Below are 21,771 nucleotides of genomic sequence, written 5' to 3'. Positions count from 1 at the left end.
TCAAGATGGTCTGGTGAGTCACAGCCTTAATTAACTTTCCCATGGTTTGATCAGGGCAGAAATCAGACTCTTGCATTTCACCCACTCTTCCTCGCTCCAAAAAAGATGGACGTGCACATCCTTATTCACCATTCTGACTGTACAAAGACAAGAAAATTATCCAGTAGACACAGAAGTGCATGCACAGCCAGCCTGCAAGGCCTCAGAGACATCGCCACAGAGCATTAGAGCAAAAGCCTGGAACCTGATGAAATTATCTTCCCTCAGCCGACCTGCCTGCTGCAGCTGCAATTTGGTTCCCCTGTTTGTGTGCTTATTCAACTGTGACCCCGTAGCCCTGGCAGGATGAGTGGAGCCTCACAACCCAGGGTGGGGCGTCAGCCCAGGGTTGTCTTCCTTTATGCAAAGCTCTTCTTTGAGGGGCTATGGACAAACCACATGGCTGGAGGTGAGCTTCAGATCTGGGCTGCTTCCTGGACACAGAAAATAAAGCAGGACAGGAGATGCAGAGAGCGTGGAATGCTCTTCACTACAGGCTCCGTGGAAGGAACTCGCATCAAGCCAGCTGAGAAAGCCAGTTTGACATTCACCTGTGGCAGACCTGGGTTTTGACTGAACTGCTTGCTCCTTGAGGCCCAAGGCCCTGAGGACTCTTCTCGGTAGCCCCTGCATCTGGCCAGGGCTTGGTTGCAGTAGGTGCTTGATAAACCTATGCTAAGTAAAAAATGCCATCTAACTTGTTTCACTCATCTTATCTTTATTACACTTCCATCTTTTTCCAGAAATGACTTCTGGCAATTTACAGGCTCCACGTTGAGTGTTCACACTGTGCCCAATTCTGCCCTGAGCACTTTGCTTGGTTTCTCCACAACAATATTGTGATCGGTATAATTACTGTTATTCCCATTTTATAGATGAGAAAAATAGTAATGGAGGAAATGGAAGGAAAAAGGATGGCCATAAGTTGGAGGCAGGTATGGTAACAGTGTCCCTACTTGCAGCAGGTGGGCAAGACATAGAGTTCAAGGTTTTCCAGAAACCTAACCAATGATAGGAAACGGGTCGGTGATAATATTCATAGAGTCCAGAAGATAAAAACAAATTGATTGCTCAGAAGATGCACAAATGGCCCCTATCTAATGCATGTGGCCTTGGACAAGTCACTTCTCTCTCATTCTCTATGTTCTGTACAAAGGGAGTGATTACAATAATGTCCCCATCACAGGGCACTTATGCAAGTCAAGGAAGTAGACAAATGCAGTAGTCACTGTGCCTAGAACCCAGAAGATGCTGTATCAATGTTCATTCTCCTGTCTTTTTTGTGGTCTTTTTTTCTCCCCCCATTTACTGAAGGCAGTGTCTTGGAGTGTGGGTGTCTAATTATAAAGTCATTGGCAACCAAGCAGCTGCCCAACCAGCTCATTATTACCTAAAAAGAAGAAAGGAGCTTTGCAAGGAAGCTTTGCAAGCACGCCAGCTCCTGAATTTCATGAGCAGTGGGAAGCTAAATGGTGAGTTCTCGCCTGAGCTCGGCTTGAAATGCACGTAAGAATGAAAGGGGCCTCCAGCACAGTCCACCTCTTGCCACTCTGTTATAGTGCTGTGCCCTGGGATATTCAGGAAAGCTACGCTGTTCCATCATCTCCTGCAGCCGAGAAACACAATTGATTTTCCTGGCCTCATTTCTGTTATAAAGAACAATTTCCCCCAGGGATCCCCAGAGAACTAAAATGGAGAAAATCTCATTCATATTTTACCATGTAAGCCAAAGCCTAATTGTTCACTGGACAATAGATACAAGCTGAACGCCTAGCCCTTCGCTGGCCCTGGGCCAGGCACATGGGATGCAGGGATGACGTATACATGGTGTCTGCTCTCAGGAAAGACTCATAGAAGGCAAGGTGAGAAGCGATGTGATGGAGATGGCACTGGGGAGTGGGGCTCCTGGGCCAGTCTGGAAGGAGAGAGTAAAAGGGGGATCCAGGTGGAGAGAACAGCCTGCCCCAGGGTGTGGACATTGGGGTGGCCCATGACAGTGAAAGACAAGTCTTGGATGGTAAGCAGAGGAAGCCTGAGGAAGGAGCATAAGCTTCAGACTGAAGAGTTTACTGGGGGCACTAGAGAGCCAGTGAGTCTTTCATATCCGGCATTCATGGACGTGGTTCCACTGGAGTTTTTAAAATCACTTTGGCAGCTTGGATGGAAACTGATTGGAAGGAGTGGATTTTGGAAGTAGGAAGACCAGTCAAGGGCTCTAAAAATAATCTAGACTTGAACAAGTGTCCCATACCCCATAGTACTTCATAGCCCAGTACTCAGCTAGCTATTTTGGGAGATACCAAAACGAGGAGGTAAACGTAGATTTTCTGGGTGCCAACTGTGTTTTGATGCTTTACATATACTATCTAAGTATGACAAAATAAGATCGGTGTCTCCATCTCACAGGTGAAAGACCAAAATTCATGGAAGAGAAGTGAGTCACACAGGGAGCCAGTGGCAGAGCCACACCCCACAGAGCAATCAGTGTGCTCTACTCTGCAGACCTGCAACAGAGAGGGAAGCCAGACTCAGATGCAAGAAGGAAAGACCATGTGTTGGCTCAGTGTGTGCAGCCTGGAGTGAGCTATTGAACTCTAAATCCAAGGATGACTAATGTGAGCCTAAAGGGTAATCTGCAAATACTGCTCCATTAATATTCAATGATAGATGATATTGCTTTAGAATCAAATTCACATAAACGGAAGCTTCAGCTGTACGTCAGCACCCTGGGAACATTAAATTGTAGGCCACGTCTTGTACTTCCATGACTCATCCATACCATCTACCCAAGGCTCCGGACATGAGAGCTACTCTGTAAACACTTATTGGCTGAATGGAGCCACTCGAAAAAATTGCTGAAGGGACTTACAATTAAGAGAATGGCAATGGGTGCATTTCTAAATGTAATCTTTCAAAGCTTCAGACAGGTGGTCGGGCACAAATGAAATTTATTTGTATATTAATTCTTCACATATTTACTGAAAACTACCCACATCCTTCCAAATGCTAAGATGATTTTGTGGGTTAATTCTGTTTTTAAAAAATATATAAAGAAACAGATTATTTCTCTACTGTCAAATTTTCCAGGACATAGAGAAAGAAAAATGCATGTGCATTCTCTCTCTCTCTTTTTTTTTGGGTCGGAGTCTCACTGTTGCTCAGGCTGGAGTGCAGTGGCGCCATCTCGGCTCACTGCAAGCTCTGCCTCCCGGGTTCATGCCATTCTCCTGCCTCAGCCTCCCAAATAACTGGGACTACAGGTGCCCACCACCACACCCGGCTAATTTTTTGTATTTTTAGTAGAGATGGGGTTTCACCATGTTAGCCAGGATGGTCTCAATCTCCTGACCTCGTGATCTGCCTGCACATTCTTTTTTAAAAAATGGCTTGTACATTCTTTTTACAGAGGCAGAATGACATTAAAACCAGACCTGATGAAGACAGCACAAAAAGGAAATCTCAACACAACCTCACAATATTAATAAAGCAAAAATTTTAAATACAGTAATGTATTAGCAAACAGAACTCCATGGTACACCATGACCAAATGAGGACATGTAAGAATGGCTTAATATCTGAAAATATATTAGTATAATTTACCATAATGCCGAGTCAAAGAAGACAAACCATATCATCATGTCCATAAATGCAGAAAGGGCATTTCGGGGGGAAAAACATCAAAATGTAAATGCTAAAACACTAGAAATAGCAAATCTGAAAGTACTGACCACTGCAATTAGACAGGAAAATGACATCAGGAGTCTAAAAATTGCAAACGGGAAATAACATAAGAAAACTAAATATCAGAAAAAGAGAAGCAATATTAGAATTACGGGCAGATGGAACAATTGTATATTCTTTGTAAACATAAAAAATCAAAATTTTAAACAAATTATTAGAAATAATAAGAGAAGTTGGTAACTGGTGGCAAATAAATATACAAAATTCAAGAGCATTTTTATTAAGTATAAATAATACCCAGTTAAAAAACAATGAAAGAAAAGATTCCTTGTACAATATCAAAAAAAAAAAAACAGGTAAAATCCTTTGGAATAAATTTAACAAGAACTGCAAAAATGATCTTACAGCTCAACTGAAAGTGATGAAAGTCTTCAACAGATGCGGTCTTGTTTCTAGATAGAAAATCTCAATATTTTAGGCCAGGCGTGGTGGCTCACATCTGTAATCCTAGCACTTTGGGAGACCAAGGCAGGCGGATCACCTGAGATCAGGAATTTAAGACCAGCCTGGCCAATATGGTAAAACCCCATCTTTACTAAAAAATACAAAAATTAGCCAGGTGTGGTGGTGCGTGCCTGTAATCCCAGCTACTCAGGAGGCTGAGGCACAACAATCACTTGAACCTGCGAGGTGGAGGTTGCAGTGAGCCAAGATCACACCACGGCACCCCAGCCTGGATGACAGAACAGATTCTGTCAAAAAAAAAAAAAAAAAAGAAAGAAAGAAGGAAGGAAGGAAGGAAAGAAGGAAAGGAAAGAAAGAAAATCTCAATATTTTAAAGATGTAGCATCTCCTCAAATTGAAATCCATGAATTTATGTAATCCAAGTAAACAGTAACAGTAGTAAAATATCCACATATATATGGTTACATATAATAAGGTTAATTTATATATAGGGTTATATATAACATTATATATATATAACATATATAAATATATATATTTACCTGCAAAAGCAAAATGCAAGAATGGGTAAGGAGTGAAAGGAATGAGAGAAGAATAATTTACACAGATATAAAGATGTATAACAAGCTTTAATTGAAAGAATTTGGTATACAATAACAAAAAACAGTCAGTTCAATAGAAGAAAAGAGAGAACAGAAGTAGACTGAAACCCATATGGAAATGCAGTAGCTTTTTTAAAGGTTGTATGTCAAGTCAGAGAGGGAAAAGATTAATAAACGATCTTAGAACACCTGACAAACTGCCATTCAAAAAGAAAGAAACTTGGATTCCCAGCTCACTCTTCACACAGAGACAAATTCCAAATGAATCAAAATTGTAACATATAAAACACAATCATAAAAGCACCAGAAGAAAACATAAATTTAGGGTGGAAGATGGCCTTAATTTTTAAAGTCAAATGTATCAATATTTTCCCTCATGCCTTGTCGAGTCCATGATTAATTTGAGTTAAAGCAAAAGTTAGAAATATTGCAGAATGAAAAAAGCAGTTACACCATAAACAAAACCAAAAGGCAAAGGACGACTGAGGAAATAACAAACAAGGGAGAAAAACTAAGTCTGTGGCTTTGGGAGGTAGCAACACAAATCAGGAGGAAGGAACAAATGGTCCAGCCAGATAAGAATTTTTCCAGAAGAGAACCAATGATCAAACAGGCAAGAAGAACCCAAAAAGAAGCTCAAACTCACTGATAATGAAAGATGTGCACAGCGGGGCAAGATGGCTCACGCCTGTAATTCCAGCACTTTGGGAGGTTGAGGCAGGCTGATCACAAGATCAGGAGTTCGAGAACAGCCTGGCCAACATGGTGAAACCCCGTCTCTACTGAAAATACAAAAATTAGCTAGGCGTGGTGGCAGGTGTCTGTAATCCCAGCTACTCAGGAAGCTGAGGCAGGAATCACTTGAGCCCGAGAGGCAGAGTTTGCAGTGAGCTGAGATTGCACCACTGTACTCCAGCCTGGGTGACACAGCGAGACTCCATCTAAATAAAAAAAAAAAAAAAAGAGAGAGAGAGAGAAAGACATGCAGACTTCAAGAGGAGGGGCCATTTCCTACCTATCAGATGAGTAGGACTTACAGTTGGTTAAAACCTGATTCCAGCACACAGGGAGAAGCAGCTCACGCTTAGGCACTGTGTGGGGAGTATAGACTGGTGGAACATATTTGGAAGGTAATTTGGCAAAATTTATTAATTAAAATGGAAGGTGTATATACCCTCTGGCAAGGTTTTTAAGATTGAAGACTCTCATGCCCTCCACTTACACTTGCAGAACATATGAAAGGGGTGTGTGTGTGCATGTGTGTATGTGCGTGTGTCTTAGTCCATTTGGGCTGCTATAAGAAAATACCATAGACTGGATAGCTTAGAAACAACAGACATTTATTTCTCACAGTTCTGAAAGTTGAGAGACCTAAGATGAAGGCACCAGGAGATTTGGTATCTGGGATGGGCCCACTTTCTGGTTCATAGATGGTGCCTTCTATCTGTGTCCTCACATGGTGAAAGGGTAGATCAAGCTTCTTGGGGCCTCTGTTATAAAGACACTAAGCCCATTCATGAGAGCTCCACCCCCGTGACCTAATCACTTCCCAAAGGCCCCACCTCCTAATACCTAATATGAACTTGGGGGTTAGCATTTCAACATCGGACTTTGTGGGAAAACACAAACATTCAAACTGTAGTAGTGCGTGTAGTTCACTGGAAGGAGGTTCACTGCAGCTTGATTTCAGCAGCAGAAGGCTGAAAGCTAGAACAATTGTGGACTAATTGAGAAAGATGATGAAACATCCTGTCTACAACCATTAACAAGAACAAAAAGGATCTCAATGTGCTGATATGGAAAGATCTCTGAGATATATTATTAAGAGAAAGAAGCAAGGTACAAGAGAATGTATATACAATGGTTACATTTGAGAAGATGAACGAAGAAATCAAGTTTAAGTGTGTGTGTGTGTGTATGTGTGTGTGTGTGGTGTGTGTGCATGTACTGTACATATAAGACCTTTAGGAAATGTCCCTGGATGAGATCATAGGAACATAGGAAGCTGCTCCTGGACTAACAGAACTTTCTGCAATGATGGAAATGTTCTCTAAATTTGAGCTGTCCAATATGGTAGTCAGTAGGTTCACATGGCTACTAAGTACTTTAAATGTGGCTAGTGTGATAGAAATTAAACTTTAAATTGTATTTTGTTTTGACCAATTTAAATGTATATAGCCACAGGTGGCTAGGGGCTTCCAATTTGGACAGCATAGACGTAGACAACAGATATTTTTTGTGAGAACTATGAAGGAGAGAAAGGGAGACTTTAATTTCTCAGTGAATGCCTTTCTGTACTGTTGGAATGTTGTACATTTGTATGCTATTCTTATTTTAAAACAAAGGTTACTGACCACCTACTGTATTCAAGGCCCAAGAATGTATAGGCATACAGGGCTATACAACTGAATCAGGGTGGTTTCTGTCCTCAAGAGCCCAGGCTTTCACAGGACTGGAAAAACGCAGGAAATGAAATAACTGCATGAAGGAGGGAAAGATGACCAATTCTGCCCAGTGATTAAGGTCCCACAAAGGAAATGGTCAGTCCTTTCTGAAAATGAGGAAGAGAGGTGCAGCTACTAGGAAAGGAGGTGCTGTCCCAGCCAATTTTATGAGATGAATAGGTGGCCACCAGATTGTGGGGAGAGAAAAGCATTCGGAGTAGGAAGAACAGCTAAGCGGGGGAGTAAAGATGAAATCGGGTCCAGTGTGTCGAGAATTCCACAGGTAATTTAGCTTATTGGGAGGAGACTGAAGAGATGAGCAAGAGACAGGTTCGAGAGACCAAGTATAGCAGGCGACGGAGTTCAGATTTCACCCTAATGATCAAGAGATGCCCCAGAATGGTTTGAAGCAGGGAAAGGAAGTGATTGCCTGTGAGTTTCAGAACAGATGCACTCTGACTATGGCTTGACATGTCAAAACCGAAGACAGGAGCTGGAAATGAGAAGGGCGCTTGAAATATGTACAAGATTTATTTTTATCCTCCTCTATACAAAAAATAATAAAGCTATTTATAGACCTAAAATTGCATTGAGTACATTTTGCTTTGTGCACAAAACAATCATATTGGGTCCGTTTAGGGTTGTGCAGTATCGCACTTCCTGTGGCCATGTCATTTTTTATTGAGCTTCCTACAACCTTGAGAAGTCTTTTTGTCTTTACTTTTTCTAATTTTTCTAAGGCTTCAAATCTCTGGGGGATTGCTAGGATAAGACACTGAAATACTGAACAAATCTGACTTATCCCTGGTAGCGTGACTATGGTTTGATTTCTGGTTTTAGACCCAGCGAACATGCTGGTAAATCCTAGAGCAAGGCTTCTCAGCATTTGGGGCTGGACAGTGCTTTGTTGTAAGGAGCTGTCCTATGCATCATAGGATGTTTAGCTGCATCCCTGGCCTCTACCCACTAGAGACCAATAGCATCCCCACCTCCCGTTGTGACAACCAAAACTGTCTCCAGATATTGCCAAGTGTCCTCTGAGAAACAAAATTACCTCTGACTGAGAACGATTGTTCCAGGCCTCTTGGGGATGAACTCAGCCAACTACCTCATTTTACAGATGGGAAAACTGAGGCCCAAAGATTGAGACCAGAAACCAGGTTTCTTGACTCAGTTTGGAGATTCTTTTAGAAATTAGAAATTTTTTTTTCTTAGCCTCGAGAAATGCAATATAAAACAAAGTTGGAGTTTTCATTCAAGTCAGTTTCATTAGCTAAATATTCATTTATATTCAGCTTTTTTTCTCTCTCTCTTTATCTCTCTTTTTTTCCCTGTCTCATATCTTATACATGATTCAGCCTCAAATTTCTGTTTAGTAGCCTGGTTTTCAAGCCACAAATGCTACCCAAATTAATGACAATACTTTCTTAAAGACTATGAAAACACCTACCCTCTCTACTCGTAGCATTTTCATTTTTCATTTGCTCCCAGTGAAAGAAGTTAAGGGGAATGTGTCCCATCTATTTTAGGGGCTACTGCATGCCGGGCACTGTGCTAGCCACATCCCAAGTACCATCATCACAATCGCTCTCTCAATTGGTGGGCACTGGCATCCCCATTTTACAGAAGTAAAAACTGAGGCTGATGGAGGTGAGGTGACTTGCTCAAGGTCACACAGTCCAGTGAGTTATAGAACTAACATTCAAACCAGGTCTGTCAGATTGCAAAGTAACACTGGGTTCAGGTTGTCAAGAATTAGAATGAATGAATGATGATCACCCAAGTGAGGGTTGAAACCCCTTAAAGAACCAAATTCCCTCCCAGTTACTTGGATCACAGAGCTGAGCGCTCAGCATCCCCAGGAGGAAGCGAGGCCTACATGGCAGTTGCTATAACAACTCATTTTCTTATAATTACAGAACCTAGTGGCAACATGAAAAGCTGCACATACAGTCATCTTATTAGGGCCTTCTTCTGACAGTTCCAGGAGCTTAAACATCATCAATTTTTTAAGAATCACATTTAATATAATCATGCGTTGCAGGAGCAGAGGCCCAGAGAGCGAGGAAGCCAGGAGATGAGCTCTCCCACCTTGTGACTGGGATTGCGGAGCAGGTGGCATGACAGACCCTGGGGAAAACGGCATCTCTTTCTTGGGAAATTGTCGCTTCTCTTTTTCCCTTTTGGATCAATGCATTTCAGGACTCGGCCAAACAGTGTATTTAAAGAGAAAAAAGAGGACGAGAGAGCCAATGCAAAATTAACCTAACACTCGGCAAATAACAGGGATCTGCAGCAAAATTTTAGTATTCTTGCAACCACATTTCAGTTTAGCTTAATTTAGACAATTCCCCAAATGTGCAGGGTTTCCCAATTTGAAAGATGGTATAGATAAAAGAATACACGTGAATGCATGCACACACACACACATAACCATACGTCGGTGCACATACCCCTCTGGGTCAGAAAATCCCGACTCTGCCCCCTTATTGGCTGTGTGACCCCGAGTGGCTTAATTAATCATGCTGATCCCCAGCTTTCTCATCCGTATATTAAAAATATGCCTATTTCATGAGTTACAATAAAGATAAAACAGGAAATGACTCACAGGCTATCTGGCATATAATAGAAGTTTAATAAAATAAAGTTGTTATTATTTATTACTGCAAATAATTATTTTTAAAATGTTGTTTTACTTTCGGTGAGTATCTTCCTTTTATTATTCCAACCAAGGATTTGAGAAACCTTTAGGAAGCGCTCTCTTCAGTGGCACCTTCAGCAATCCAGCCAGGTAGCAGAACTCTAGGAAAGCCGATGTGCCATCTCAGCAGTGAGGTGCAGGAAGAGAAGGAAAAGTTGTAATGCTAGGAACCTAGGACTTCCAGGTGTGAAAGCGGGGAGTCAAGGACTGGTTCCAGGGGAGATGAGCTCTAAGCGGGGTCTCCAAGCAGAAAACATGGACGGCAATGGAGGCAGAGGACACTGCATGGGCAATGCTGGAAGTGTGAAAAGGCATGGCAGTTTTGCAGTGCTATGAGAGCCCCAGAACACTGGGAGTGTAGGAAGGCAGTGGCAGAGGGACAGGAACCAGCAGCAAGGCCCACCTTAGGAAGAGCCTGCAGTGCCGTGCTAAGGACATCACACTGCAGCCCCTAGGAAGCAGGGAGACATGGCAGATTTCTCAAGCAGGAGACTGATCTGATGACCTAACCTGGTTTTTCTCATATTGCGTGAAGGGGTGGGACAGAGATGGAGAGCTGGGAGCTGAAACAGTGGAAGGAGTAAGCCAAGAGGAGCAACTGAGCTAGGGCAGCGTCCCCTGGGATGGAGGCCCACAGGTACCAGGCATAGCTTCCCACTGGAGACCCAAGCTAGGTGGCAGCATCCATCTAGCAAGAGACCTCCCTCCCCAGAAATGAAACTACCATGCAGCTACAAGAGGAAGCTCACGTTTATCGAGCCACAGTGGAACAACTGTGTTAGCTTACATTGCCTCACTTAGGCCTCGCACTAGGTCTATGATGGAGCCTTCAGCCACCCATTTTGCAGATTGGGAAACACAGGTTCCGAGAGCTGAAATGACATGTTCTAGTTCACAAACCCATGGGATCAAATCCCTAACCCATGTGTTTCTTCCATATTGCCTTTCCACAGTGGTGTGCTGAGAGACCAGCTCTTGGGGGGAGAGGAGGAGATTTGTAGCCGTTGCTGATTTCCATGGTGTAAATACTCCCACCATGATTGATTTCAAGCTTCCAACAGTTTCACAACTGGCTTGCAAACTTGGAAGAATCAGCTCTCAGGAGTGGGTGTAAATTACTCCAGCCCACCCCTGCAGGAGTCCCATAGGAAACAAGAGTGCTCACTATACCCTAGAAGTCTTCTTCTACACTACGTTTATTAAAAAGTGACTTGCTTTATTGCAGCATTTACTTAACAATGTTTGTTTGGATCAACGAGAATGTAAAGCCGGTAATAAAAGCCCATCCTTTTGCGATGGGGTAGTCATTGAAACACCCCGTCTCTCATCAAACCCTATGCACATTCCTCCTAAGGCAGCACAATGTGTGTTTTCTGTCTCAGAGGAATGTTTCGTTAAAAAATTAAGCCACAATTGCTTTGCAACTATCAATTAATAACAGCATATATTTTTGAAGGTCATTCTAATAGTACACTCACAAAGCCAGGCAAAAGCACCTGGACAAAAACATAGGCCAGCATCTTCAGTCTGATTTTCAATAAAACCCTGGACAGAAGTGAAATAATAAACATGAAACACTCTGGCAGCCTTTCTCCACCAAGTCCTCATGTGCAAATTCTTTCCATGCCAAATAATGACTCTGCTCCTAACCCAGCAGGTAGTGTTTTTAATAACTTGCCTAAAAGTGTTCCTCAAAATTTAAAAGAAAGAGAGAGCAATAAAAACCAAGACAACAAATAAAGTAAAATCGCTTATCTCCATTTGCTGCTGTCAGCAAATATTAGAATCCCATGAAACGAAGGCCCTGGAGTTTTGAAGAAAAATTGGTAGAAGCAAATGGTGAAGCTAGAAATGTTGTCTAACTTCTTAGGAATGTGGCATCAGAAAGAGAGTTATGAGGATGTGTTATCAGCAAGAGTTCAGAAGAAAAGATAGGGCTCTGATTTTAAATAAAGATACTGGAAATGAGGCAAACAGAGCAGTTGATGTGATTGATGTGGAGTTTCTTGGTCAGCCATAAGGATTTTTTTTGTTTGCTCATTCACCTCCTTATGCATTCATTCATTCATTTGAGACAGGATCTCACTCTGTTACCCAGGTTGGAGTGCAGTGGCACAATCCGGCTCACTGCAGCCTCAACCTCCCAGGCTCAGATGATCCTCCTGCCTCAGCCTCCTGAGCAGCTGGGAACACAGGCATGCGTAACCACATCCAGTTAATTTTTTGCATTTTTTGTAGAGATGGGGTTTTGCCATGTTGCCCAGGCCAGTCTCAAACTCCTGGGCTCAAGCAATCTTCCCACCTTGGCCTCCCAAAGTGCTAGGATTACAGGTGTGAGCCACCACACCCAGCCTTATTCATTTATTAAGGGCATTTTTTAGTGCTTCATCTGGCCAGGTGCTGGCTAGCTTCTTAGGGTACAGAGACCAAAAAACACCATTCCTGCCTCAAAGAGCTCCTGGTCCAGTCAGCAGGAGACCTAGTAGGTAACTCACTGATGCCAACTCTGTTTAATTGGTACTAGAATGGAGGGTCCTATAGGACATGCAGGAACCCAAAGGAGAAAGGACAGGCTTTGCATGTCAGTGCAAGCAAGACTGCACAGGCCCAGGCCATGTGCTTTTGGTGTTGAGGGATGAAGAGCGAGATGGCCCCATGGCAGGCAGGAAAGACAATCCAGCTAGAAAGGATGACACAGACAAAGGCAGGGAGGCATCAAATGGACAGGATCATGAGGGAAGGGCCAGTGCTTCCAGGAGGTGGATGCACCCATGGGAAAGGCGGGTGAGCAATGGAGGCACAGGAATGCCACTGTGGGGCATGTGCTCTAGAAGGGGAGGAGAAAGGACTGGGGCTGCTGAGGAAAGGGGCCAGGGATCAGGGAGAGGGCTGGGACAGGCGGTGATGTGGGTTGAACCAGAGTGTTGGAATGAGAACAGAGAAGAAAGGACAGTCACTAGAGACTTCCAGAGGGAGAGAGGCCTGGCTCTATGGCTGCTAGATGCAGTGGCCAGCACTGAGGAGGCTGGTTTCTGTGTTTCTCCCTGCTTCTTCTCCTGTTAGTGTTGGAGGGAACGTGAGCAGAGTTGAGGCTTGAGACAGGGAGCCAAGGCCCCCATTTCTTGGCCCTAGATTATAAAAGGAAAGGAGAAGGAGCCACTGGCAGGTAAGTGAGCTCAGCAGCATCCTTAGGAGCCATTCCTGTGTAGCCAGGGATCCCCTTCCATTTAGCTGCAGCCTCCTTTGAGCAACCTTCCCTGATCCTGTCTACCCAAGCAGGTGGCCCAGCTGCGCAGCCTCCAGGGCGTGGACCTCAGATGGCTCACTGTGCCTCTCTGAGCCTGTGTTCCTCATGTGCAAGTGGGGTAACAATCCCGCCAGCCTGGCGTGCTGGACCATTCAGCGGGGTAGTGCACATAAAGTGCTAGTCACAGGCAGGAGCCCAAAGAGTGGAATGGATCAGTGAATGGATGAAACAGCAAAAAATCCACACCTTCTAATGTTAGCCTGAAACTTCAACTGGGGTTTTATTTTTGTTTTACTTGTTGCTCTTTGTTTTAATAATAGCCCACTGACACTGGTTCTTGTTGTTGTTGTTGTTGTTACTGAGTCTTGCTCTGTCATCAGGCTGGAGTGCAGTGGTGCAATCTCGGCTCACTGCAAGCCGCACCTCTCGGGTTCAAGCAATTCCCCTGCCTCAGCCTCCCAAGTAGCTGGGACCTATAGGTGCATGCTACCACACCAGGCTAATTTTTGTATTTTAGTAGAGACGGTGTTTCACCATGTTGGCCAGGATGGTCTCCATCTCCTGACCTCGTGATCCACCCACCTCGGCTTCCCAAAGTGCTAAGATAACAGGCATGAGCCACTGGTTGTTTAAAAAGGAGTGACCCTCTCATTTCCAGTTCTTGGTCCCACCTCATTTTAACAAGAGAATGGGGAGCTCTTGTCCCTTTGGGCTAAGGTGCCCCTCCCACTGCAGCTTCTCCCCACTGGATGTGCTCTAGGTCTGGACTGCAGGCATTCCCAGGATCCTTCCCAAGTGCCTGCACACCCTCCAGTCTGAGCTGGCCCTGGCCAGAGCCTAATGAGGCAGATTCCCTGAATGCTGGATCAGGGTGTGGGGTCAGGGATGCTCCTGAGACCATCCCAAGAGACAGGGCCCACAATGCAACATACCCAAAGCCCGCTCCATGCCAGGCCAGTGCTGGGAACTGGGAACACAGAGATGCACCAGACACCTCCCTGCTCTCCAGGGATCAGAAGCTAGAGGGGGCTGCAGGTGCGGGATAGGCCAGGCAGAGGAGAGTGGGAAAGGAGGCCTCATGACCCTACAGAGCCCAGAGGAGGTCCCAAATCTAGCTAGAGGATCAGGAAGGGGTCCCAGAGTTGCTGACTCCAGGAAGAGCACAGCTGAGAAGCTGCACAGAATGTCTCTTGTCTGATCCACACATTTGTTAGTTCCTTCAGGGCAGGGGTTTTGTTTTATCCATTTTTGTATCTCCCAGCAACAGGCATTGAGCCCAGGCCAGAAGCAATATTAATAACGACAAAGAAGAAAAGGGGGGAAGACCAAGAAGGAAGGAAAGAAGGTAGGAAGGTCACAGCTTGGCCAGGACAATGGCAGGGTGACATCAAGTTGTGGCAGAGAGAATGGGATATGGAGCCATGGAGCCGGGTTCTTGCTTTGTTCTGACGTTTCCTGGCTATGTGACCTTGGGAAAATCACCTCACTTCTCTGAGCATCAGTTTCCTCATCTGTAAATGGGGATAAGGAAAGTACCTACTTCCCAAGATTGTTGTTAGGCTGAAAAGTAGATGTAAAAGCATATTTAAGACATTATTATTCATCTTATAACTGAAGTACTAAAAAGTAGCCTATGAAAACAATGACCAGACTGGGCATGATGGCTCACACCTGTAATCTCAGAACTTTGGGAGGCCGAGGCAGGAGGATCACTTGAGGCCAGGAGTTCAAGACCAGCCCAAGCAACAAAGCGAGACCCTATCTCTACCAAAAAAAGAAAAACCTTTTTAAATTAGCCAAGCATGGTGGCATGTGGCTATAGTCCCAGCTGTTCAGGAGGCTAAGGTGGGAGGATCACTTGAGCCTGGGAGGTCAAGGCTGCAGTGAGCCATGATCATGCCAGTACACTCCAGTCTTGGTGACAAAGTAAGACCTTGTCTCAAAAAAAAAAAAAAAAAGGCCTACCCTTACCAACAAGCAAACATGTGCCTCCAGGAATTACTGTGGGAAGCCAGAGACCACCCATGAATCCTGACAATGAACGGGCTACCCCTTGAAATGTTCCTCCAGGTTCTCCCAGTCACATTCCCAGGGAGAAAAGCCTGCAAAGAGAGGCCTAGAGCCCAACAAACAAACAAAATCCAGCTAATTAGACAGGAAGCTAAGAACACAAGAGGAAGAAAAAGGATATGAATAGGAAGGAAAGAAAATGATAATTTATTAAGCCCTTAGAGTGCACCAAAGACAGACTATTCATTATTGTTGTCTGATTTTATTAATGAAAAATTAGGAGCTTGGGAGTGAAGAGATTTTTCCCAAGGTCATGAAGCTAAGATATGGCAAAGCCAAGATCTAAGATGCCCAGGCGAGCCTAGCCTCAAACCCAGGTGTACCCCTGGAGGACAGCTGTGCCTCTCCACAGCTTAGCACCAATGACTTCCAAATCCAAACTCAGCTCCAACTCACAGAGGAGCCTGGAAACAACCAGGCCTGGCAGCATAGCTAGGTGCATAAGCACTTTCCAGAGCCTCAGTACCCTCCTCAGCACCAGCATCTTCCATAGCACCAACAACCTTCAGAGCACCGGTAACCTTTAGAGCACCAGCACTCTCCTTGGCACCAGCTCCCTCCATAGCACCAGGATCACCATGACACAAGCACCCTCCACAGCACCAAGATCACCATGATACCAGCACCCTCCACAGCACCAGGGTCACCGTGACACCAGCACCCTCCACAGCACCAGGATCACCTCCATAGCACCAACACCTTCCACAGCACCAGCACCCTCCATAGCACCAGGATCACCATGACACCAGCACTTTCCATAGCACCAGGATCACCAAGACAGCAGCACCCTCCATAGTACTAGCACCTTCCACAGCACCAGGATCCCCTTGACACCAGCACCTTCCACAGCACCAGCACTTTACATAGCACCAGGATTCCCATGACACCAGCACGTTCCACAGCACCAGCACCTTCCATAGCACCAGGATCACCATGACACCAGTACCCTTCATAGCACTAGCAACTTCCATAGCACCAGGATCACCGTGACACCAGAACCCTTCATAGCACCAGCAACTTCCACAACACCAGGATCACCAGGACACCAGCACCCTATGTAGCACCAGCACCTTCCACAGCACCAGGATCACCATAACACCAGCACCCCCAACATGACACCAGCACCTTCCACATCACCAGCACCTTCCACAGCACCAGGATCACCAGGACACCAGCACCCTATGTAGCACCAGCACCTTCCACAGCACCAGGATCACCATAACACCAGCACCCCCAACATGACACCAGCACCTTCCACATCACCAGCACCTTCCACAGCACCAGGATCCCATGACACAAACACCCACCACAGCGCCAGCACCATCCATAGCAAAATCAGTTTTAGAGAACGCCTTGCTCTCAGATTAAGAAAGAAGGAGGGTTTTTTTCTTTGCATGTTCCCATTTTCTCACATAACTGATGAAAATATTTCAAGTCTGTGGCCCTTTACAATGACGGCAGGGCCTCCCTAGTTTCAGAAATGACAAAAACTCCAGGCAATTCTTTCAGCTCCTCTTTCTCTATTCATCTCTCCCCACCCTGCTCCCTTCTTTTCTCTCTCACAGTATAATTGCCATGAACTGCTTTCTGCAGGTTAATTTTGAAATTCAAATCACAAGCTGTCCCAGATCCATGAAGGGATTGGAATGAGAAGAGGTGCACCTTTGCAGTTCCCAGGGTTCCCTCAGCCCCGGGCAATATATCTGCAGGGTGACTCAGTGACTGTGTAACAGCACCAAGCTCTCTAACTGTAAATTCCCTGACTCCAGCCCTAGTTCTCCAGTGGAAATCTCCATCCTGAGCTCCAAACCTATTAGTTCCAAGGGTGGCCAGACCACCTGTCTTCCCCATCCCCACCCATGGTCTCCAGGCACCTCACACTCAGAGCATCCCCCCAGCTCCCTACCTCAGCGGCAGGTAGACAAGCCAAACACCAAAGAGTCCCCCAATGCCCTTCCTCCAACCAGGAGCAAGTCCTGTAAATTCCACCTCCATAACAGCCCTCCCTGGATCATGAGCCCCAGCCAGCTGACTCAGCTCAGACCCTCAGACTCTTCTTAATTACCTCCACGCCTCCCTGCATCCACCTCTGCACCTGCAGATGCATCTTTCACGGGGCTCAGAAGGAGCTCTCTTTAAGAAAGTGAAAAACTAGGCTAATTAATGCTTGCAGCTTTACATAAGCACAAGAGAATCTGCTCCATTCCTCCCATTTTGTTTCAAGTGCAGGTCCCCCTCTGCCCATGCCTGACAGGGCTGACAGAGGGCTGCCCCTGAACCACAAAGCCCTTCTTTCCTGACCCCCAGGACTAATCGAGTCAAACTGTGCAGGGGTGGAGAACTTCTACAGGCCCTGGTCCCTGACCCAGCACCCATTTTCTCTTAGCTGACTCATTTCTGTTCTACCCAGAAGTTACCTACTGCAGGCAACACGGCTGAGCAGAGAGGCCTCCAGGCCCTGGCTCTGCCTACTGGCTCTGCCACTTGCTGGTGGGTAAGCATGTTATGTCACCTCTCGGAGCCATAGGGGATTATATCAATCTCTCACGTAGATATGAAAAAATAGCCACATCACCAAAAGTTGTCAAAGAAGACAAAAAAAAAAAAACGTAGCCCTACATCACTGCTAATAACACAGCGATAGACAGCATTTTAATATTAATACATTTATTTCCATATTGTTGTTCCTCTGTATTTGTAATTTTTCATAGCTCCAATCCTAGAAAGCACACAATCTTAATCTCTACTTTACTCACTCAACATTCTCTCTTTAAGTATTTGCCCAAATTATTGCACTTCACAGCCATCATTTCAAATGACTGCTGGATAAGGGATAATTTCATTAAAAACACTTAACACTCTTATCTGTTTTTTTTTAAAAAAGCACACTTAAAAAATAATTCTGATTTTTGTCTGATTATTGAAATAATTAAGTGCACATTGCATAAAATTTGGAAAGCATAGAGAAGTAAAAATCAGATGAAAGTATCTCATAAACATATAATTTAGAGAAAACTACTCTCTGAGAAAAAAAGGTAATTCTTAAGAAACTGTAAAGTAATTCATCATATGGATGTGTTCCCATTTATGAAATCACAAGAAAGTTGTTGAAAGTCTAGTTTCCAATACTCTAATTTTATAGATAGTACTGCAGCAAACATTCTCACACGTGAACCTGGGAATATTAATACTCTAATTTTATAGATAGTACTGCAGCAAACATTCTCACATGTGAACCTGGGAATATTAATACTCTAATTTTATAGATAGTACTGCAGCAAACATTCTTACACGTGAACCTGGGAATATTTCTTGTGAGCTCTTGCCACGAAGGCAGGTCAACTTGACCCCATGGCCTGGTGCACCAAGATACCCCAGGCCTCTCCTGCAAGCTCTGTGCTCATTCATGCAGGTACCTGCTTATTCCTGCAAGTACTTGTACGCAGCTGGGTCTTGGTCCACTTTCACTGGGCCTGTGCTGTGTGGCAGACACTGAAAGTACAATAAAAAAGTAAGACCAGCCGCTGCTCTCCAAGAGGAGGGTGGCATCTAGGGAAGTCCCACATTCCAGGGGATGCACACAGAGGGACCACACTCCTCCCCTGGGCCACATACTCAGCTGCTTCAGTACTGATTTAGCGGGGAGAAAAATAGTCAAAGACAAACAAACCCACGTTTCTCCCCGCATACACTTCGATTCCCAGACAACCAACCACGAGTCATGTTCACTTTCAAAGCTCCCAGTCACAGTTGGCATAAAAAGGCTACTATTACACACTTATCCTGTACAGATCCAAGTGCTTTGCATGCACTTTGTACTTCATCACAGCAACCCTACTATTATCTCCACTTGATAAGCGAGGCTTGGTGACTCGCTTGTGGCCACACAGCTAGGATAAGGTGGAACCAAGGCTCAAGCCCAGCCAGGCTGCTGCATCGTCCATCCACAGGACCACTTGTTCTACTGCCTCCAGGGCTGATTGTTTGCCTCCTAAATATTTTAGATCTACCTGCATCTCTCCACCCACACACCACCTTATCTGATCTGCCACCATTTTTTGTGTGTTTTTTCACTTGAATGACTGCAGCAGCCTAATAGTGCCCCCCCATCCCCCTTCATCCACCACACTCCATTAGCCATGTAAAAGCCAGCATACTTTTTCTAAAACCCAAATCATGTCCCGTCTCTTCCTGAAGTCCTTCAAAGGCTTCCTGTTGCTTTTAGTATTAAACCCTAAATGCCTTCATACAGCCTTCAATGCTTGGAATTGTCTGCCCTCCGCCCACTTCTGCCTCATCTCTGTCTGCTCTCTGCACCCTCCTAGAGCCTGGCCTCACTGTCCTTATCTCTTTTTTTTTTTTCTTTTTTTTTTTGAGACGGAGTCTCGCTCTGTCATCCAGGCTGGAGTGCAGTGGTGCAATCCTGGCTCACTGCAAGCTCTGCCTCCCTGGTTCACTCCATTCTCCTGCCTCAGCCTCCCGAGTAGCTGGGATTACAGGCGCCCACCACTACGCCCAGCTAATTTTTTGTATTTTCAGTAGAGATGGGTTTTCACCGTGTTAGGCAGGATGGTCTCGATTTCCTGACCTGGTGATCCGCCTGACTCAGCCTCCCAAAATGCTGGGATTACAGGCGTGAGCCACCGTGCCTGGCCCTCACTGTCCTTATTTCTATTCAGGGTTTCTATTTCTGTTTCTATTCAGGGTTGGGGCTAGCCTCCTTCCTGCCTCAGGGCCTTTGCACAAGCTGCACTCTCCTCAGCTGCCAGCACCTTGTACCTGCTTCCTATCCACTTCCCCACCCACCTCAGCTCCTAAGTGACTTCCTCAGGGCATTCCCTGGGGTTCCTCTTTCACCCTCACAGAGAATGCTTTGTGGCTCCTTGATGCAATTCATCACAGCTAGCAACATATTCCCCAGTGCTCCTCACGGCCCCTCCACCAAGAAATAGGAAGCCAACCATTAGGGTTTCACCACCAAGAAGCCAGCTTTTCTTCCCCCCTGCCTTTGTTTTTCTCATATTTGTTGCAACGAAGGACTAAAATGTGAGTCACTTACTGCATTTCCATCACACTTCCTGGAGATTGTGATGAAAAAGCAGGAAGAAGGGAACAGGAGAAAGGAGAAGGAACAAAAGAGGCATTTATCAATTATGAGATTTATCAGAACATTCCAGAGTACACGAGAATATGATAGACCTCAGAGGCAGAGTTCTTGTTATTTGATTAAATTCAGTGGCCACACTGTACGGCTTCAAGAAATCCTCCAGAAATAGCCTGCGTCATTTCCCCACCCACAGCAGTACTTGCTTCAAGCACGAGGTGTGCTGAGCTGGCTGGAGCCAGCCTCTCCTTTACTCTTTCTATTACACCATCAAGAAACTGACCGTAAATTCAGCAATTTTCGGCACCCGGAACTTCCCTTTGTTCTTCTGTTCCGGCTGATATTCCGTTCTTGTCTTCACAATCACCTGAAAGAGTCAACCAGTGTGTTAGCGTGCATGGAGACTGGAAACATTTTCCTTCCTTTGTTTTTAGTAACCAGAATTTGTTACACATGACATAAAGATCAAAAAAATAAAGAACCCCCCCTTCAAACCCACGTAAGAGAAAATTCAAATTACTCATAATACTTCCCCATTCCAACAGAGACAACCCTAGGTAACAATTTTGATTACACCTTTTTAGATATTTATATAGACTTATATATGTACATATTGTTATATATTTAATATTTGTGAAAACATTTTATGAGATGAATTCATACTTTATAGTTTATAACCTTTTATCACACAATGCTATATTTTTCTCCAATTTTCCAATGTAAACAAATACATGATTTTATTTTGCCTTTTGGCATAGTATAACACTTCACTGCATGTGTGTACTGCAACCGATCTAATTAAACTTAAATTGTTATACGTTTAGGTTGCCTCCACAGTTTTGGTTATATAAACAAGTTATGGGATTGTTTGTAACTCAAAGGATAAATGGAGGGGATGGAGGGGATAAATACCCCATTCTCCATGATGTGCTTCACATTGCATGCCTGTATCAAAATATCTCCTGTACCCCGAAAATATATATACCTACTATGTACCCACAAAAATTAAATAAATAAATAAATATGTAAATAAATAAAATAGAAAGTTACGACGAAGATTCTGTTTCTAAGCCTTTGCACACACACTTAATTCCAATTTGATTTGGGGACTTGTGAGAAGAAAAATATAAAGTTCTGTTCAATCTGTTGTATCTTCTTATTTTTCTAAAGTCTGAATATTTTTGCAGAGGTGGTTAACATCCTATCAAGATATGCTGTCAACCTGACAAGACATTTATGTAACTCCATCCCACTGTGCAGGCAAAGTGAAAGAAAAAGAAACCTGACAGATAATCAATAACTATTGCCAAGTGCTGCAGTACCATGAGGAACACAGAAGCTGTCTAAGCCTCAAGGTCTCATCTGTAAAATAGAGACAAATAATTCGAATCATATCCCTATTTTGTAAGGTTGCTTTG

The 21,771-nt window shown here is 44.4% G+C and overlaps 1 protein-coding gene across 1 annotated transcript in view; it reads right to left on the bottom strand.

The window, feature by feature from the left end:
• NSG2 (neuronal vesicle trafficking associated 2) overlaps positions 1 to 21,771 on the bottom strand; it is a 64,001-nt gene that overhangs the window by 24,444 nt on the left and 17,786 nt on the right. Inside the window, exon 3 of the mRNA XM_024247089.3 lies at positions 20,637 to 20,720. Coding sequence (XP_024102857.1) covers positions 20,637 to 20,720 — 84 coding nt within the window. The remainder of the gene's footprint in view (positions 1 to 20,636; positions 20,721 to 21,771) is intronic.

Source organism: Pongo abelii, chromosome 4 (assembly GCF_028885655.2).
Source record: "Pongo abelii isolate AG06213 chromosome 4, NHGRI_mPonAbe1-v2.0_pri, whole genome shotgun sequence".
NCBI classification, from domain to species: domain Eukaryota; kingdom Metazoa; phylum Chordata; class Mammalia; order Primates; family Hominidae; genus Pongo; species Pongo abelii.
Note: the sequence above shows the minus strand (reverse complement) of the source record. Positions and strands in the feature narration are given on the sequence as shown.